At 47.5% G+C, this 19819-nt stretch overlaps 1 protein-coding gene across 4 annotated transcripts in view; it reads left to right on the top strand.

Annotated features, from left to right (window-relative positions):
- The window catches only part of usp28 (ubiquitin specific peptidase 28), an 87900-nt gene extending 68410 nt beyond the window's left edge, over positions 1-19490 (top strand). The window contains exons 19-26 of one of the 4 annotated variants that reach the window (XM_085967787.1): positions 1443-1604; positions 3439-3603; positions 8645-8823; positions 11584-11662; positions 12883-12962; positions 14433-14556; positions 16882-17077; positions 19063-19490. In XM_085967787.1, the coding sequence (XP_085823913.1) occupies positions 1443-1604; positions 3439-3603; positions 8645-8823; positions 11584-11662; positions 12883-12962; positions 14433-14556; positions 16882-17077; positions 19063-19238 (1161 nt within the window). In that variant the 3' untranslated portion in view covers positions 19239-19490. The remainder of the gene's footprint in view (positions 1-1442; positions 1605-3438; positions 3604-8644; positions 8824-11583; positions 11663-12882; positions 12963-14432; positions 14557-16881; positions 17078-19062) is intronic. The other 3 variants (XM_085967788.1, XM_085967789.1, XM_085967790.1) reach the window with 3 other exon arrangements.
- Positions 19491-19819: the final 329 nt, after the last annotated feature.

The following is a 19819-nucleotide window of genomic DNA, read 5'->3' on the forward strand; positions in this document are numbered from 1 at the left end:
GAAGAGAATGTCCACGGCGCACAATAATGGACTGATCCACCAAGCCTTTGGAGGGAATGTTAAACCGAGCAGCTGTTTGTCTATTCCTGTGGTAGAGATGGACAGTAAGAATTCTCTGGCATTATTGGAAAGATTTCTCCCAGTATCCTGACTAACATTCCTCCTGAAACCAAAAAAAAACAGATTAATTCGCCATTTATTTGGTTGCCGTTTGTGGGATCTTGCTCTGCGTGAAATGACTGCCCGCACGTGTCCGTACAACAACCGTGACTGCGCTTCAAAGTAATTCGGTCAACTGTTACGCTACAAAGAGAGGGCTGCATTGTCAGAGGGGTTTTCCTTCAGATGAGATGTTCTGGTGGTTCAAAGTTCACACGCCGCTACTCAAGGTGGAGCAGAGGGGTTCTTCCGGTGCCCGGATCGACATTCCTCTCCCATCCAACAATGCTGAAAACTGATTAACTGGTCACTCATCTCATTAAGAATCTGTGCAAACGAGCTGCGAGGTTGGCCTGCCCAGAGACATCTATTGCAATTCATTGTACGTGAAGTGTTTTGAGGTATTTCTGAGAGATGAGTATGGAGTTAGAGATAAATTCAAGTCAACCTTCGTGCAGTACGTTGGTACAAAAAGACAGGGCGAAGGATGCAAGTAGGGGAGGTCCAGAACACTGGGGCACAGAAGTTGCAGACGAGGAGTCACAGTGGAACAGGATTTCACTACTATGCTATCGTACCCAAACATACATACATTTTCTCCTGCTCAAGGAGTTTGTTTGTATTTTACAGTAAATATTAACACACACACTCTACCCTGCCTTCCCCTGATTATCTTGACATAGAGGGAGTGCAGCGAAGGTTCACCAGACTGATTCCTGGGATGGCAGGACTGTCGTATGAGGAGAGATTGGGTCGACTAGGCCTGTATTCACTAGAGTTTAGAAGAATGGGAGGGGATCTCATTGAAACGTATAAAATTCTGACAGGGCTAGACAGACTGGATGCAGGGAGGATGTTTCCTCTGGCTGGGGGGTCTAGAACCAGGGGTCACAGTCTCAGGATACGGGGTAGGACATTTAGGACTGAGATGAGGAGAAATTTCTTCACTCAGAGGGTGGTGAACCTGTGGAATTCTCTACCACAAAAGGCTGTGGAGGCCAAGTCACTGAATATATTTAAGAAGGCGATAGATAGATTTCTAGACGCAAAAGGCATCAAGGGGTATGAGGAGAGAGCGGGAATATGGTATTGAGATAGAGGATCAGCCATGATATTGAATGGCGGAGCAGGCTCGAAGGGCCGAATGGCCTCCTCCTGCTCCTAATTTTCTATGTTTCTATGTTTATCGCTCTTGCCTGTTTCTGTCATCTTTTCTTGTCCTCTTTTCTTCCCTCCTGTCTGCTTTCCTTTCTGCTCTCTCCTCCCCATGCTGTCTGAGCTAGTCTGGTGCGGAGCAGGAGACCAGGGAAACTGAGGAGAAGACCGAGCCGGCCAGGGAGCGAGAGCAGCAGCCTGAAAGCACTGGCACCCAGATATCTGAGGTGGACATCCCTAATGTCGGAAAGGTTCTGGTTCGACATGATGCTGATGGCTACAACGAGGAGGTACCAGCTTGACTGGAGACTTTATAGGCAGATGAGCAATGTTAACCATTCTTTGCTCGAGGAAGTCAGTACATTATAACTGTGGTTCCTGAATTATCCTTTGAAATGGGTGTAGATTAAGAGAAAAAATGGGCAGATTGGTCCTCTTGGGGCTTAGTGCCAGTGCTAAGCAAATCGTGCCTTTGCACCAAAGCTAACCCGGTGCAGTGTAGATCGGGTGATAAGGTGTGACTGAACCCAGAGTGAGATTCCCTCCTTCAGCGTGTCTCGCTGCTCATCAATCACTCCAGTATCAGGTTGGGACCCTCGCTCCAGATCAAGGCTGCGTTCACACTGTAACCGCAGTGCCGGTGTGAAGCGAGACTGCTTCGTACTGTTGCTGTAGTTGGGTGATGCAAGTGCGGAGCCCTGAAAGTTCCAAAAGTATGTTTAATACAGTAAGATATTTTAATGAAATTGGGAAATCCTTTCTTAAGGTTACAGCAAATGGTGAAAAATTGCCTTTGTGAGATTCAATCTCATTTATTTTTTAATAATGCTCTGTAAGGTACAATACTTTAACAGATTGTCCCCCTGCTTGTGCCTCCCCACGTGCCATGCACCATTGGGCTCGCGACGTGTTCTTGCGACTGTATCACAGTCGCTCCATCACTGGTCTTCTGTAAAGCGACGGAGACCAATTTTGGATTTCACACTGGTAATTCCCTCCGCCCAATCCCATACCCGGGAGTGGGGGAGGAATAGGACACTGAATCGAGGAAACGCCTCAATCTCGCCTCAGTATTTTTCCACACTGCTTCTAGAATGAATTTATCGTTCACCACCTTGTCACAGTGTGTGTTAAGTCACAGGCACACAGTGCTGTTGGGCCGCCTTAGATTCAGAACGTTGGAGCACAAAAGGTGGCCATTCGGCCTATTGCACCTGTGCCTGTTTTCTGAGAGAGCGATCCATTTAACCCCATTACCCCATGCCCTTACCCTGTAATCTTAAAAAAAAATAAAAAAAAAAAAATGTATTTTTCAAATATTTATCCACTTCCCTTTGAAAAGCTACGATGGAACTCTTCTTCCACTACTGTTTCTGGTGGTGCACACTCCCTGGGGCCCCCAGAAAATATTGGCGGGCTTCCCGGGGGTCACTTGTAAATATTGGCTTTGTCTCAATCGGCACAGAAAATATGTGTTCAGTCAACAATACAGAATTACGAAGAGAAGTCCGAATCTATACTGACAGAAATCTTCTAAGAACATAGGAGCAGGGGTGTAGACCAAACGGCCCTGAGGCCTCCTCTGCCATTTTGTTGGCAATCGAGCCTTTGGCTGTAGCTCCAATTGCTCTTCCTTTCTCCGCGCCCACTAATATCCTTACTTTCCAAGTAAGCATCTGCCCCACCTTTAAAACACTTCAGCTGATTCTCAATCTATGTCCTTCTGGGCAGGGTGTTCCATATTCTCTTCCCACCCCCCCCCCCCCCACCAATGTTCCCTGCAAGCTGTGCGCGGCCGCATAAAAAAATCTGCGACGTACTGCGCGGGCTGCTCACAAGCTGTCCCGTTGAAGATACTGCACGCGCATATTTAAAGTTAAGTAAAGGGGCCGCGGACCCACGGTAATAATTAGAGGGAGAGTTGCTCCCCACCCTTTTACACTTTACCAGTCCCCAGTTTGAAAACCTTCCCTTCATCGTCCTGTTCAAACTACGAATCACTAAGCTGCAATATTATCAGACTCTGAGCTTAAGTCTTCCTCACTGCCGTGCATGTGTAGTTGCTGTTAATTAATGGTTTTTTGAAATGTGCATGGTCTTTGAGTCCTGTATTTCTCTACACAGTTTTATGACCTGTTCTCTCTTTGTCTGTCTATTCCTGATGGTTTTCCTCCTGCTGCCCTCTTGGGGCAGGAAATGTTAAGCCCGGCTATGCAGGGCATCATCCTGGCTATTGCCAAGTCCAGACAAGTCTATGACCGGGATGGGGCTGAGGCAGGGCTAATAAAGGTATTTACTATTGAGCACTTTTGCCAGTCTTGTGCTTTGCTGTGCATGTGACTTCTGCAGATTTTGTAGCTTTTTTTTAATGTTAACCTTTTCCACCTTGGTTTTGTACATTTCCTGTGGATTTAATGTCTTCTGATATCTTTCCCCCTTCCCCTGCCACTCCCTTTACAATCTCCTCATGCCGAGACATCGTTTCTTAAAGAATCTCACAGCGCAGAAGGAGGCCATTCGGCCCGTCGTGCCTGTGCCGGCTGTTTGAAAGATTCTATCCAATTAGTCCCACCCCCCCCCTCCCCCCCCCCCCGCTCTTTCCCCAGAGCCCTGCACATTCTCCCCCTTCGAGTATTTATCCAATTCCCTTTTGAAAGTTACTATTGAATCTGTTTTCACCGCCCTTTCAGGCAGCGCGTTCCAGATCATAAATACGTTCTTGTACAACGTCTGCTCTCAATGTACCTACCCCCAAGCAACGCGCCCTCTAAGTCGCGCGGCTGTTTGCCGGTCCCGCGCAGCCCGGGATCGGATTTACCATGTGAAATTCGCGCATGCGCGAAACTTTGAATGGGCCGCACAGCCACACTTCAAATTAGGGGGAACATTGCTCCCAAGTATCCATGTATCAGGTGTGAGGCCAGGCAGTGAGCATTGGCAGGTTATTGAAACCGGGAGGGGACTGGAGGAGTGGTGCTTCAGCTGAGATTAGTCCTGTCCTCGGCGCTTGCCTGAGATCCGCACGCGTGAGCACTGACCAGCAAGATTGCTGGATAGCAATTAAGGGTAGAAACACCAGCTGATTTCCTTTCCTCTCCCTAGTGCCGGTGATCCACTTGTTGCCACTGGCACTGTGGCTGGGAGCAGCTAAATCAGTCCAGAACAAGGGATTAAACCTGGTACAGGAAACTCTTTTTTTTTATCCGGCACCAACGGGACCGGCGTGGTGCCGGTTTATCAAAAAGTCCGGATTACAGAGAGGTATAGTAAAAGGTACGAGAGCTCCGTACACAGCAACAAATCCAGGCTTCCCTGTTGCTTAGCAACAGGTGCAGGAACCCCGGCCACAGATCCAGGAACGGCCACTAATGAAGTAAAACTTACCTGAACCTACTTCTGAATTTTGCCGGTTAATAGAGATTTCCGGTTATTTAGGTGCCGGTAAGTCGAGAGTTTCCTGTACCTTCAACAACAGCAACATGCATTTATACAGCGCCTTTAATGTAGTAAAACGTCCCAAGGCGCTTCACAGGAGCGATTATCAGACAAAATTTGCCACCGGGCCCTATAAGGACAGGTAACCAAAAGCTTGGTCAAAGTGATAGTTTTGAGGAGCGTCTTAAATGAGAGGGGGGCGGAGAGGTTTAAGGAGGGAATTCCAGACCTTAGGGCCAACCCAGGCAGCTGAAGGCAGGGCCGCCAGTGGAGGGGGCAAAAGAAATCCGGGATGCGCCAGAGGCCAGAATTGGAGGTGAGCGGAGATCTCTGAGGCTTGTAGGGCTGAAGGAGGTTACAGAGATCGGGAAGGGTGAGGGCATGGAAGGGTTTGAACACAATAATGAGAATTTTAAATTTGAGCTGTTAGTGAACCGGGAGCCAGTGTAGGTTGGCGCGCACCGACCGGGATGATGGGTGAATGGGACTTGGTGCGAGTTAGGACACGGACAGCAGAGCTTTGGATAGAACTCATGGTACTAGAATAGAAATTGCTGAAAATACACAGCAGATTATCAGCAACTGAAAAAACATTTGCGGGTTACCCAGAATTTTATTTTTAATTTCAGATTTTCAACATTTGCGCTTTGTGTCTCTTTTTATTTGTACCTTCGGGGCCAGCATGGCTCAGTGCGGGATTTGACTTTAACAGTTTATCCACTGGGTTGCAGCTTTGTCCTTGACCTGTGCTGCCAATGATTGGCACAATGCACGTACTAGTGCACCTAATAAGGGGGGTCCAACCAGCGAATCAAGGGCCACCCGTGATCACCGAGCCCTGGCAATCCGGCCCTTGAATCCGTTCTAGTTGTGCTTAGATGTCTTATTTGATCAGTTATCCTCTTTGATCCTGGTGGTTTTGGATAGGACTACATTCAAAGTGTCAGCTGTGGCTTAGTGGGCAGCACACTCGCCTCTGAGTCAGAAGGTTGTGGGTTCAAGTCCCACTCCAGAGACTTGAGCACATAACTCTAGGCTGACACTCCAATGCAGTGCTGAGGGAGCGCTGCACTGTCGGAGGTGCTGTCTTTTGGATGAGATGTTAAACCGAGGCCCCGTCTGCTCTCAGGTGGACGTAAAAGATCCCGTGGCACTATTTTGAAGAAGAGCAGGGGAGTTATCCCCGGTGTCCTGGCCAATATTTATCCCTCAATCAACATAACAAAAACAGATTATCTGGTCAAAATAACTTAATTTAGTATTTACTTAAGGTGCTAGTGACATCTAGAGGGAGAATACCAAAACTGCAGCACTTTTTTCTATATTGACAGCCCATTCATTCCATGGTATCTAACTATCAACCATCTTTTTGGTGATTGGAGAATTAGTTAAATACAACAGGGAGGGGAGGGGGGTGGAGAGAGGGGTGTCATGACTACCAACCGTGCATATTTAGAAGTCCAAAGTACAATTATTATTGGGAGTAAATTCATTCAATGGATTCTTTGCTTTTCTTCATTTTGTTTCAGGCGACAAACCCCCCCCACTGCCCCTTCCCACAATGGATGAGGTTTGGGCTGTCCCAGCCTTCGTGGGTCACTTAGGTGAAGCCTCAGGCACCACATGTAAAGTTTAAATCTATATTCTCATCAACTTGCATACGCCTCGAGTTGCTGATACTAGTTTATCCACTATTAAAAAAGACTTGCATTTATATAGCGCCTTTTACGACCACCGGATGTCCCAAAGCGCTTTACAGCCAATGAAGCACTTTTTGAAGTGCAGTCACTGTTGTAATGTAGGAAACGCTGCAGCCAATTTGCACACAGCAAGCTCCCACAAACAGCAATGTGATGATGACCTGATAATCTGTTTTGGTGATGTTGATTGAGGGATAAATATTGGCCCCAGGACACCTGGGGAGAACTCCCCCTGGTCTTTTTCGAAATAGTGCCATGGGATCTTTTACATCCACCTGAGGGGGCAGCGGGGCCTCGGTTTAACGTCTCATCCGAAAGATGGGACCTCCGACGGTGTTTGATGGAGTCCTGACCAATGTTTCATCCCATTCAAAATTCTGCTCGTGCGCGGTTTTTCCATTTTAAAAGCCGGTGAGCTGGCTGCGTGGTACCTCCAGAACGCTGCGCAGGTTAAAGGGAACGTTGGTCCTGACTCTGGATTCAGGCTGCACTCGCACTTTCAACACAGCATTTGTGCGAAGTGAGATCACTTTGTACAAACACACCGCAGTTGTGGTGTGAACGAAGCCTAACTGGACTTTGACATTGTCTATCCCCCCCCCCCCCCCCCCCCCCCACATCCCCCACGGCAGCTTAATGACATTTCGCACTCAATTAAATTGTTATAGGACCTTGTTGTTCTTTGCACTAGAATCCTTTTTGCAAACTATTAATTCCAAGCTCAGCTCTCATGGTGAGTGAATACTTGGATCAAATCAGCTGTATATAAATATCTCTCAATGGCACGAATTCAACCTCATTAAGATGTGAAACATGTATTCATATCCACAACAGTTAAGGTGTTTGCGAATCTGGTGGGTAGTAACTATTCCTTAAGGTACAGTTTCCTTACAGATTTTTGAAGTTGATGCATCAGCCCTCTTAGTTCTTACTGCACTGTCTCATGGTGGATTTATTTATAAGCCTAGCAGCTTGTTATCTTAAAACCAAAAAAAAGCCTGGCATGTTGGACCTTGGAATGCAAAATGATATCTCACTGAAATCGAGAGCTGTTGTGTCACATGCCAGGCCCAGATTGCTGGGTCACTGGTCAAGGCAGAAATACACAACTAGATCCCTCGGCATCTTGAAGGCAAGTGAATGATCTGGCTGTTGTCCCTTCATCAGAGCTGGTGTGAGGGCATTTCCCTCTTTGACTCATTCAGTCTTATAAAGAGGCTCTGTTGCTTTACTGCACACCAGTTCTGATCTCCATCATCTTTCCTCTTTTAAAATGCTGGGAGAAAAATTCGGTTGGTTAGCACCTTAGCGTGGCGATTTAAGCGCCACTTGCGAAATTGATCAGTTGTTTTGTGGCGGCGCTAAACACTACCGCCACGGTCTCCTGCGCCCGCAGATCGTGACGTCAGTCGAGCCTGTAGCGCCCCGGACCGGATATTGAATCGCGCCCCCTTCCTTAGCGCCTGCCGCTAGGAACGACAGGTAGAGGGGAACGTTTTCAAGTCGAGATGGGGCTGGGGGAACGCTATTTAAAGGCGGCCACTTCCTGCCTTTTCTTGTCAGCAAAATTTTTGGTACACGCAGGTTGCGAGGGAGAGCGACGTCTGGAGCGATTTAACGCTGTCCTGAGGAGTTTTGGTCCTCAGCACCACTTTTGAGGTTCCTAAGTGCCGAGCTCTTTCCCTGGGCCTATCCATTAGTGCTTCCAACACAATTGCTTTCGAGGTCTCCAGGCCGAGAAACTGGACGGCGCCAGTCTGTCTGGCTTCCATGGTAACGGACATCGCCTGAGCTTCGGTAGCGTTCTGAGGTAGCGCCTTGCTCCCCAACGTTAGCGCCTTGAGAGAGGTGTGTAGCACCTGATTTAGCGCTCAAATCACTTCCAGGGGCGATAGAAGCGAATTTTGCAGTCTGAGGCGATAATTAGCGCTGGGTGCTAAACTTTGCGCCCGGCCGATATTAGCGCTCCAAAATGGGCGATACCCAATTTTTTCCCCTCTGTCTTTTAAACTGATGTCTTCAGACCCGTTGAGTAAATTCCAGCCTCTCTTATCATCTTGGGTTTCCACCATTCGCAAGTTGTTGTGTTTTTTCAGTCACAGCTATATTTTGTTGCTGAGCAGTCTGTTTTTTGATCTCTCCTTCCTCTTCCCTCTTCCCCTCCCCCCCCCCCCCCCCTCCCCCCCCATACCTAGGCATTCCATGAAGAATACTCACGGCTCTTTGACTTGGCCAAGGAGAAGCCGACACCCCAGAATGATCCGCGCCTCCAGCACGTCCTCATTTACTTCTTCCAGAACAAAGCTTCCAAGCGGGTGATCGAGCGGACGCTCCTGGAGCAGTTTGCGGATAAAAACCTCAGCTACGATGAAAGGTAGAGATCAGTTCAACCCTGGCGCAAGTTGAACTTACAACTGCAGCTTTCAAAGTCAAATTGGCACCTTTCCTAGATCACCACCACCCCCCCCCCCCCACCAAAATAAATACATTATCTGAGGAAGGATGTTCTTGCCATGGAAGGAGTTCAGCGAAGATTCACCAGGCTGATACCTGGGATGGCAGGAATGAACGTATGAGGAGAGATTGGGTCGATTGGGCTTGTACTCGCTGGAGTTTAGAAGAATGAGAGGGGATCTCATTGAAACTTTTAAAATTCTAACAGGACTAAACAGACTAGATGCAGGAAGGATGTTCCCGATGGTCGGGGAATCCAGAACCAGGGGTCACAGTCTAAGGATAAGGGGTAGGCCATTTAGGACTGAGATGAGAAGGAATTTCTTCACCCAGAGTGTGGTGAACCTGTGGGATTCTCTACCACACAAGGCAGTTGAGGCCAACTTATTAAATATATTCAAGAAGGAGTTGGATATATTTCTTGAGGCTAAAGGGATCAAGGGGTATGGGGAGAAAGCAGGGACAGGGTACTGAATTTGGATGATCAGCCATGATCTCATTAAATGGCGGAGCAGGCTCGAGGGGCCGAATGGCCTACTCCTGCTCCTATCTTCTATGTTTCCATATTATTTCTTGCGTTCCAAGTAAGGGACGTCGGTGCTGGAACGTGGGACAGTTTTCCTGTCGTTTTTGCTCCCAGTGTCGGCGTCAAGCTTTCAAACGATGCGACGAAGGTTTTAGTGCAGGTGCGAAGCGGTTTGCGTTTCACGCCAGCGCTAATCTTGCACAATGTAGATTCAGAGTTGAGGCTTCACCTGATTCCGGAGTGAAGCTTCCTCCTGGGATTTAGGCGACATTTAGACTATAACTGGAGGATTGCTGCAAAAGTACTTGATGCCAACCAATGTAAATGCACAAGTCCGGAGTGTGATGGAATACTCTCCACTTGCCTGGATGAGTGCAGCTCCAACAACACTCGAGAAGCTCGACACCATCCAGGACAAAGCAGCCCACTTGATCAGCACCCCATCCACCACTTTAAACATTCACTCCCTCCACCACCAGCGCACCGTGGCTGCAGTGTGTACCATCTACAAGATGCACTGCAGCAACTCGCCAAGGCTTCTTTGGCAGCACCTCCCAAACCATCAACCTCCACTACCTAGAAGAACAAGGGCAGCAGGTGCATGGGAACACCACCCCCTCCAAGTCACGCACCATCCTAACTTGGAAATGTATCGGCCGATCCTTCATCGTCGCTGGGTCAAATCCTGGAACTCCCTCCTTAACAGCACTGTGGGAGCACCTTCACCACATGGACTGCAGCAGTTCAAGAAGGTGGCTCACCACCACCTTCTCGAGGGCAACTAGGGATGGACAATAAATGCTGGCTTTGCCAGCGACTCCCACATCCCATAAACTTAAAAAAAAGTGTTCCCTTTAATTTTTTTTGGCCTGCGCGGCCACTTTAACGGGCTGTGCGGGTCATTCAGAATTCCGCGCCTGCGCGTTTTTTTTTCTATTTAAAAGCAGGCTCACCAGCTGCGCGGGACCTGCAGAGCGCTGCGTGGCTGCACAGCTTAAAGGGAACATTGGTTCCAGCACTAGCGGAAATGCGCATTTGGATTGGGTAGAGCACAGCGCAGATCTAGGCTGAGGCTCCAGAATAAAAAAAAATTGCATTAGTCCCAACCGTGTTATCTATTTCCCACACCATTCCCGTGTTGTCTGCTGTGTTACTGTAAGTTAATGTGCTGTGGACTGCCGCTACCCGCTGGGAACTGTGTGAACGCGGCCCAAACATTTGGCCAGAAATTCAGGTCCCCATGGGTGAGTGCGCGCTGGGTATTCGGGCGTAGGCCCAACGAAAGTGCCGGTTTCGTGCATGCGCGGGAAACCAGAACTTCCGTTCCCTTAAAGGAAGGGGTTCACAGGTCGAACGCGTGCGCCGGAGAGGCTGCGCGTACACCTGGAACTTCCGTTTTTTTTTGCAGGTTTCTCCGGGAGGGTAAGTCTCCAGTAGCTACGCTTATAAAAAGCAGTCGCAAGGCCTGCTTTTAACAAGGTAAGTGGTGAATTAAGTAAAATTAAAACATTTTTTCCACAGGTTTATTATTTTTAAATACTTTAAAGAAAGGTAAGTTTATTTTTAGCCCTGTTAGAAACTGTAATTAATTTTTTCAAAAATTTAAATTATTGTTAAAATAGTTATTTTATGTAATTTATGGTTATTTTTAAAATGTGGTTTTTTTAAAATTTACTTGAAGTTTTAGTGATGTTTTGGGGTTGAATTGTATTCATAGATTTGATAGCTCTTCCTGTCAAATCTATGAATACAGATTCCCTGCTCCCATTGGCTCTCCATGGCCCACGTGATCCCAGGGGATGCTTCGAACTAACTGCGCCCCTGGGATACGCAAGCACTGCGCGCCGGCAGCTGGAGGAGGCCCAGGATCGGAATCCCACGCAGGCCCACAGCTCAACGGCCGGCGCGCTAGGTAAGTGCAGATTGGAGGCTTGCACCCGCGGGAAGCCTCCGACCCGAATTTCTGGGCCATTGTTACACTAGGAATGGGAACAGCTAACGGGGGAAATGAGATTTCCGTTCTGTCAGTCTGGCCTGGATTTACATCCAGAGCTCTGGACGCACTGTCCCACCTGTCAGAAAATTGATTTAACAAATCTTCAAGTCGAAACATCGCTGCAAGATATAAACAATGTTCTTGTGTTCAACTCGTAGGTCCATAAGTATAATGAAGGTGGCACAGACAAAGCTGAAGCTCATTGGACCCTCCGACATGGACATGCAGGAGTACAAGGTGCGATTGAACTTATCTGTCGTGTGGTATTGTTTTAAGCACCCTATCATAAAGAAACGAAAGACTTGCATTTATATCGCGCCTTTCATGACCTCAGGACGTCCCAAAGCGCTTTAGTCAATGATGTACTTTTGAAGTGTAGTCACTGTTGTAATGTGGGAAACGTGGCAGCCAATCTGCGCACCGCAAGCTCCCACAAACAGCAATGTGATAATGACCAGATAATCTGTTTCAGTGACGTTAATTGAAGAATAAATATTGGCCCCAGGACACCGGGGATAACTCCCCTGCTCCTCTTCAAAATAGTGCCGTGGGATCTTTTACGTCCTCCTGAGAGGGCAGACGGGGCCTCGGTTTAACGTCTCATCCGAAAGACGGCACCTCTGACAGTGCGACGCTCCCTCAGCACTGCACCGGGAGTGTCGGCCTAGATTATGCGCTCAAGCCTCTGGAGTGGGGCTGTGAACCCACAACCTTCTGACTCGGAGGCGAGAGTGCTACCAACAGAGCCACGTCTGACACTGTAAGAACATAAGAAATAGGCGCAGGGGTCGGCCAATCGGCCCCTCAAGCCTGCTCCGCCATTCAATGAAATCATGGCTGATCTTCTGCCTCAACTCCATTCACTGGCCCTGTCGCCATATCCCTTGATGCCTTTACTAGTCAGAAATCTATCGACTTCTGTTTTGAATGTAGACAATGACTGAGCCTCCACAGCCCCCTGGGGTAGAGAATTCCAAAGATTCACCACCCTCTGTGTGAAGAAATTTCTTCTCATCTCAGTCCTGAATGGCCGACCCTTTATCTTGAGGCTGTGGCCCCCTACAGTAGAGGGGAAAGGACATAAATATTGAGCATTGTTGCAAATACATCCGCTTTAACCGGGGTTCCAGTTTTTAAGATTTCTCTGCAAAGTTCCTGCTTTGTTTCCCTCCTGAGTTTTTTGGCGCAATTTTTTTTGGCAATTGGGAAACCTGTTTTAAAAGGCAAATACTGCTTCTGGCTTCCTGAAAAATTGGGGCCACTTCTTCCTGCCCTGCGTTCAGTTTGTGAAGGAGTCTTGGAATTACACTTTGGCCTTTTTTTTTAAACATGCTCACGCATGCAGTGAATGAGCGCTGATGACACCTAAAGTGGTGCCACTTAATAGGCGCTCAGCATCCTTTTCTCACCACATTTCAATAATTAATTCAACGGCACGTCAACCTTTTCCTTTACAGGAATGGCACGAGGACTACAGTTTGTTCCGGAAGGTTTCCGTCTATCTCCTGACTGGACTGGAGTGCTATCAGAATGGAAAGTACGTGTTGAATGCTTCAAAATCAGGAGGGAACTCCTTGTGAATCCTTAAATAGCTGACTGAATATTTTGGGCCTTTCTGTTTGAAATTGCTGTCTCTCTTCCCATTTCCCCCCCCCCCCACCACCCCCCCCCCCACCACCACCCCCCAACCCCACTCTGGAAGGAGTGACACAAGATGAGTTTGAGGCTGTAGTTCTTACAGGGGGAAGATCCCAATCTTGCCTGGGACACAGAGGAGTGGCTCAGGACATCTTTCTGGAGAAGGGGCTTCCCTACTAGGGGCAGGGAATGGGGGGGGAAGCGAAAAGTCAGAGGCAAAATTCTTCCCCCATCTCCCCACCTCCCCCTGCCCCAACCACTCTTGGGTGCTACTTAGCGACTGACTCAAATGGTCTTGGAATAGGGCTGGAAGCAGGTTGGTTGTCCATCCTCTCGGCCAGGAATTGGTCCTCAGTTGTGAGGACGCCTAAAGAGGGGGGAAATTAAAAACGTATGAATAGGATAGGGGTGTAGGAACTGGCAACTGCAGCTTGCTGTTTGGCTCAGCTCTCAGATGCTGATGGGGTCAGAGAACTCCTGTAAATTTATTTGGCAACTTTTTTTAACGGTATAGTTCACCTTTCCAAAAGTTCTGAAGCAGAACAGGTTCCTTGTGTCTGCTGACGATGTGCCCTAAGTTAGGGAGAGCTGTAGAGGGAGAGCATATAGCAAACGAGCTACGTGAGCTACGGATTCAGGCAAGCAGCAAATACAGTTCAGTGCCGATGAATGTAAAGTATTCACATTGGTCAAAAAAATGACCATCATAAGTACACAACAAATGGGATCAAATTGTCACAGGGAGAGCCAGAAGAAAAATAAAGTCTTGCATTTATATAGCACCTTTCACAACCTCAGGATGGTCCAAAGCGCTTTACAGCCAATGAAGTACTTTTGAAGTGTAGTCACTGTTGTAATGTGGGAAACGCGGCAGCCAATTTGCGCACAGCAAGCTCCCACGAATATCAATGCGATAATGACTGGATAATCTGTTTTAGTGATGATTGATGGATCAATATTGTCCCGGACACTGGGGATAACTCCCCCCGCTCCTCTTCAAATAGTCCCAAGGCATCTTTTATGTCCCCCCTAGAGAGGGCAGAACGTCTCATCCAAAAGACGGCACTTCCAACAGTGCAGCACTCCCTCAGTACTGCACTAAAGTGTCAGCCTAGATTATGTGCTCAAGCCTCTGGAGTGGGACTTGAACCCACAACCTCCTGACAGAGACAAGAGTGCTGCCCACTGAGCCAAGATTGACACCCTAAGTGTGAGGTTTAATGGAAGGTACAGGGTACCGTAAGGATGAGGTTTGATGGGGCGAATGACCTTTTCTTGACCTTGACAGCCAGGGTTCTTGTAACCATGGTAGGAGCCGTCCTTCAAAATGAATGAAATGCTTGAACGAATATTTTGTATCTACTTGCAGATGCCGTGAATCCCTGACTTACTTGGTCCATGCGTACCACAGCAACTTGAAGCTACTGAAGAACGGAAAGAACCGAGGGATTGATGAGCCGCTAATTGCATACTACAGGAGAAAGTGCCTTTTGGTCAGTCACTACTTTAGAAGAGGGAAAATAAGTCGAATACTTGAGGCGAGGTCTGGCACTTAAAAACATGAAAAAGTGGAAAATACGCAACGTCTGAAAGAGTAAAGACAGGTTAACATTTCCGGTGTAGACTCTTTGTCAGACCTGAAAGACTCTTTACCCGAAAAGTTAATCGTTCCTCATCCACCAGCTGTCAGACCGGCTGCGTGTTTCTGGCATTTTCCAGTTCTATTTCAGGTTTTCTTATTTCTGTTGCCGATGTCGATACTTTCAGCTGTTGTTGGGCTGTTGCAAGAGATCTTGTGCTCTTTATCGATCTCAAGCCCATCCAAGACTTGAATTGCAGCTCCTGCAGCTGAGAGGCGCTTAGTGATGTTGATTGATGGATCAATATTGTCCCGGACACTGGGGATAACTCCCCCTGCTCCTCTTCAAATAGTCCGATGGCATCTTTTATGTCCCCCAGAGAGGGCAGAGCGTCTCATCCAAAAGACGGCACCTCCAACAGTGCAGCGCTTCCTCAGTACTGCACTGGAGTGTCAGCCTAGATTTTGTGCTCAAGTCTCTGGAGTGGGACTTGACCCCACAACCCCCTGACAGAGACAAGAGTGCTGCCCACTGAGCCAAGCATCTCTCTCCATCACTCCTGAACGGGACGTGAGGCAACTGTTGTCTGAAATGATGGGACAGAATTTGCAACCAAACTAACCGCATGTTTAATGGCGCTCACCGTTATAAATCGGCCGGCAACTTGTGGCGAGGAAGAGATATCCCGTGAGCTGCGAGTTGCCACAAGTAACTGGACGGTTTGCGCCACTCCGCCCGTTAGCCTCGCGAAAACGGCAGCTCGCCCTCAACCTCCCCTGTGAGTTTCAAGAAATTGCTGCATTTGCTCATTTAATTGCCCATTAAACTCACCACAGAAAATTAGGGCTACTACTTAACAGCGTAAGTACCTTTTTAATGAGGAGGTTTAAGTTCCTGCAATGCCACGCAACCTCTCTGGCCCAGAATGTGAACAATGTAAACTGTGGAGTCTCATTCCTACAGGTACTAAACTGTTGTTGGAGATTTTTAAAATTTTAAATGTTTGAATTGTTTTCTTTTCCTTTCTATCTCTTCTTTTCCCTCTCTTAACCAATCTTTCTTTCCCTCTTTATATTTCTCTTTCTGTTTCTGTATCAGATTTAACTCTAATTTAACCTCCTTCTCCGATATTCCTCTGTTTCTTTCTCAATCCTTAAATCTCAATTTTTCTGGTGTTAATTTCATTTAGAAATCAATTGAGAATTTTTGTGCTGATATTTTCAAATTAATCCAATAACCTACAGTCCCTATACCGAATCCCAAATCTGGAACTCGCTACCACACAAAGTGGTTGAGGCAAATAGCTTATCTGATTTCAAAAGGAAACGAGACAAGTACATGAGAGAAAAAGGAATAGAAAGATATGCTGAAAGGCTGAAATGAGGTAGATAGAATGGGAGGAGCCTTGTGTGGAGTATAAACAGCAGCACAGACTAGTTGGACCGAATGGCCTGTTTCTGTGCTGTATATTCTATGTAATTCTATGTAACATGTTAACTTCAGTTACAAAGTATTTGCAGCACAGAAACAGGCCATTCGGCCCAAAAGGTCCATGCCGGTCGGTGTTTATGCTCCACATGAGCCTCCTCCCATCCCTCTTCATCTAACCCTATCTGTATATCCTTCTATTCCTTTCTCCCCCTTTTGCTTATCTAGCTGCCCTTTGAATATATCTCTGTTTTTTGCCTCAACTACTCCCTGTTGTAGCAAGTTCCACATTCTTAAGTTTCTCCTGAATTCCCTATTGGATTTATTAGTGACTATCTTATAATTATGGCCCCTAGTTCTGGTCTCGCCAAGTCTCCCCTATCAAAACCTTTCATAATTTTGAAGCCCTCTATCAGGTCACCCCCCCAGCCTTCTCTTTTTCTAGTGAAAAGCGCCCCAGCCTGTTCAATCATTTCTGATGGTCCTCAGTGTTCCCATCCAGGGAAGAAGTCTTGAGTGGGAGCAGCCCTGGGAATGCTCTTGGAGTCCCCCTCATCCCCGAGTGGCTGGCTGGGGGAGTAACTAGTTGAGTGGCCTGGAAGCAGGTGTCTTGCCTTCTCCCTTTTCCAGGTAACAGTCTGTGGTGATGGACGAGAATCGGCAGTAACGACAAACTGGAGAAAAAAAAAATTCTGCCTGGTTAGTCAGCAGGGTATTGAAGGCGTGGACACTTCATGTAACGGGTCTATGGTTTTTACATCCCTTTCACTAATAATGATCCTGACCCGCACTTCACACCTATCGTTGCAGGAGTTGAATGCCAGTGCAGCAGACTTGTTTGAAAGTGGCGATGACGGCGATGTAACAGAAGGGTTGAGCATAATGAACGACCTGGTCATTCCGTGCATGCATCTCATAGTCACCAACGAGCTCTCCAAAGAAGACCTGACTGCGGTGGAGATGATGAGAAACCACTGGTGTTCCTACCTCGGCGAAGACATGGATTGTAAGTCTTTGTGGACCATCTGTTCTTAGGATCATATAGCACAGAAAGAGGCCATGTGGCTCCTTACCTTCTCTCCTCCTTTAAGACGCTCCTTAAACCTACCTCCTCATCTGTCCTAATTCCTCCTTATGTGTCAAATTTGTGGTTGATGACGCTCCTGTGAAGCACCTTGTGATGTTTGACAACATTAAATTTTTGATGATGTTGTAGATGGTCAACTCAGAATGGTCAATATTCTAACAGATTGACAGTGCTGCCAACAGGAGGCGCTGGACAGTGCTCACGAGTGGGCCGCCTGACCTGTTCTCCCCTTTAATCCAGGGCACTCATGCCAGCCATCGCACCACTGCAGCTTTTGCCCCAGAATAAGGTCAACCATTTCAGCACAGGGGATCCAACCTGGGGGGCCTCCCAGGTCTGCACAGCTCACCCGCTCAGAACCCTAACCAGCTGAGCCATCGGGGGAGGCTCCCTGGGTTTTGTGTGTTTGAAGATGATGGGGGGGGGAAGGGGAAGTCAGATGATGTTCCAGAATCTTATGGTCTGGTGGTCGCCAGCCCTGAAGAAGGTTTAACCCAATCATTCTCCAGCTCTATTTTGGAACATCTCCCAAAAGTAAGAAAGGACCATATCTAAAGAATTGGGAACATAGGTGCAGGAGAGGCCATTCAGCCCCTCGAGCATGTTCTGTAAAGCAGTTCTATTTATAGTATGGCTCCAGGGGCACGCTGCCCACCTCCCCTTTATCTGTGGCCCTCCGCAGACTCTGCCCCACGTGTCATTGTTCGTAGTACACTTGGCAGAGGGATGTTGTTGGGATTTGGTGCAGTTCCTTCTCGTTAAACTCTACAGCCAGAGGAAACAGGCATGCCATTAAGAAGGGACACAGGGGAAGAGAGACTATCTCGGAATCCATAATTGGCGCAGAGCTGTGTCTCATCGATCTTTAAGGTTGAGGCTTTCCTGAGAGGGATCCTCAATAAAAAAAACATTTTAAAACATCACAAAAACCCTGGAATAATTTAAGATGCTGCAATTGGGGGGGAATTTACTGTCTTCCTGGATTGATGAATTAAGATGGGCTGAATGACCTTCCTCATTTGTAATTATCTTGTAACTCTTCTGCAGGGCTTGAGCCTGTATCGCTCCTATTGTTCATGCCATTGTCAGAGTTATTCACGTGGTTTTGTGTCAGTTGGTAGCATTTCATGTCAGGTAATTATGGGCGCAAATCGGTAGCACTCTCCTAAATCAGAAAATTTTGGGCTCAAGCCCCACTGCAAGACTTGAGCAAATAATCGAAGGTGACACTCCAGTGCAGTACTGAGGGAGTGTTGCATTACTGGAGGGGCTGTCTCTCGGATAAGAGGTTAAATCAAGGCCCTGTTCAAGTGGTTCTGGTGGATCTACAAGATCCTGCGGCATCATTGAAAGAAGAGCAGGAAATTCTCCTTGTGTCTTGGCCAACATTCATCCTTCAACCAACCACCGGAAAAAGCAGATTAACTGGTCATTCATCTCATTTGATGTGACGTGTTTTTGGGATGTCCTGGGAATGTGTTCTATTAATGCAAGTTCATTTTTTTTTATTTATTCATTCACGGGATGTGGGCATCGCTGGCAAGGCCGGCATTTATTGCCCATCCCTAATTGCCCTCGAGTCCCTCGTAGCAGTCTAATGGGGCAGTTTTTTTTTTAATACGACAGTGTGGCTTGCTAGTGGCCATTTCAGAGGGCAGTTAAGAGTCAACCACATTGCTGTGGGTCTGGAGTCACACATATAGGCCAGACCGGGTAAGGACGGTAGATTTCCTTCCCTAAAGTACGTGTATGGACAGGGAGCTGCCATTCTCTGGTGTCCCTTCCCCCCCCCCCCCCCCCCCACCCATCCCATTTAAAAAAAAAAAAAAATGATTTATGTTTATATATTTTTTAATATTTTATGTGTGTTCTTAATCGCAGTGAAATTGTAATTTCCTTTGCAGCCCAGCTACAAGAGAAACTCACCGAATTCCTCCCGAGGCTCCTGGACTGTTCTGCCGAGGTTCGAATCCTGCGAGAGCCTCCAAAGATCCGGCCCAACTCGCCCCACGACCTGTGTAACAGGTTCGCGGCGGTAATGGAGTCAATTCACAGCACGTCGCCTGTCGCGGTCAAGTAGCCACCCCACCAGATAACATGAGATTGGAACTTTGAACACTGGACCCTTCGAACTGCGTGGTCTTTGAGTACCAAAGCACTTCACCAGCATTGACCCCGCAGTTAATTATCAAACACTGTTATCTGTTACATCAGGACTGGGGCTGGGAGGGTGGGGAATAGCAACGGTTACATGAAATACTGGCTGCCCTTTATTTTCATGCAACTTTGTATTTTGTACTTTTTGTGCAATAAATAATTTTTTTGTGCTTTATTTCCCAGTGGTGTGTAAACACATTTTTCCCCCAAGTGCTCTTGCATGTTTTTTCATGAAAGTTAAGGTAACGTTTAGACCCACTCAAGCCACAACAGGGGGACGGAGGGAACATGAAACAGGAGTCGGCCATTCAGTCCCTCGAGCCTGATCGAGCAGGCAGACCAGCTGGAAGCGAAATTCAGGAGTGAAATTATAGAATCATAGAATGGTTACAGCACAGAAGGAGGCCATTCGGCCCGTCGAGCCCGTGCCGGCTCTCTGCAAGAGCACTTCAGCTAGTCCCACTCCCCCGCCCTTTCCCCGTAGCACTGCATTTTTTTCCCCTT

Source organism: Somniosus microcephalus, chromosome 26 (genome assembly GCF_052327205.1).
Source record: "Somniosus microcephalus isolate GS21.2 chromosome 26, FLI_Smic_1.0, whole genome shotgun sequence".
NCBI lineage: Eukaryota > Metazoa > Chordata > Chondrichthyes > Squaliformes > Somniosidae > Somniosus > Somniosus microcephalus.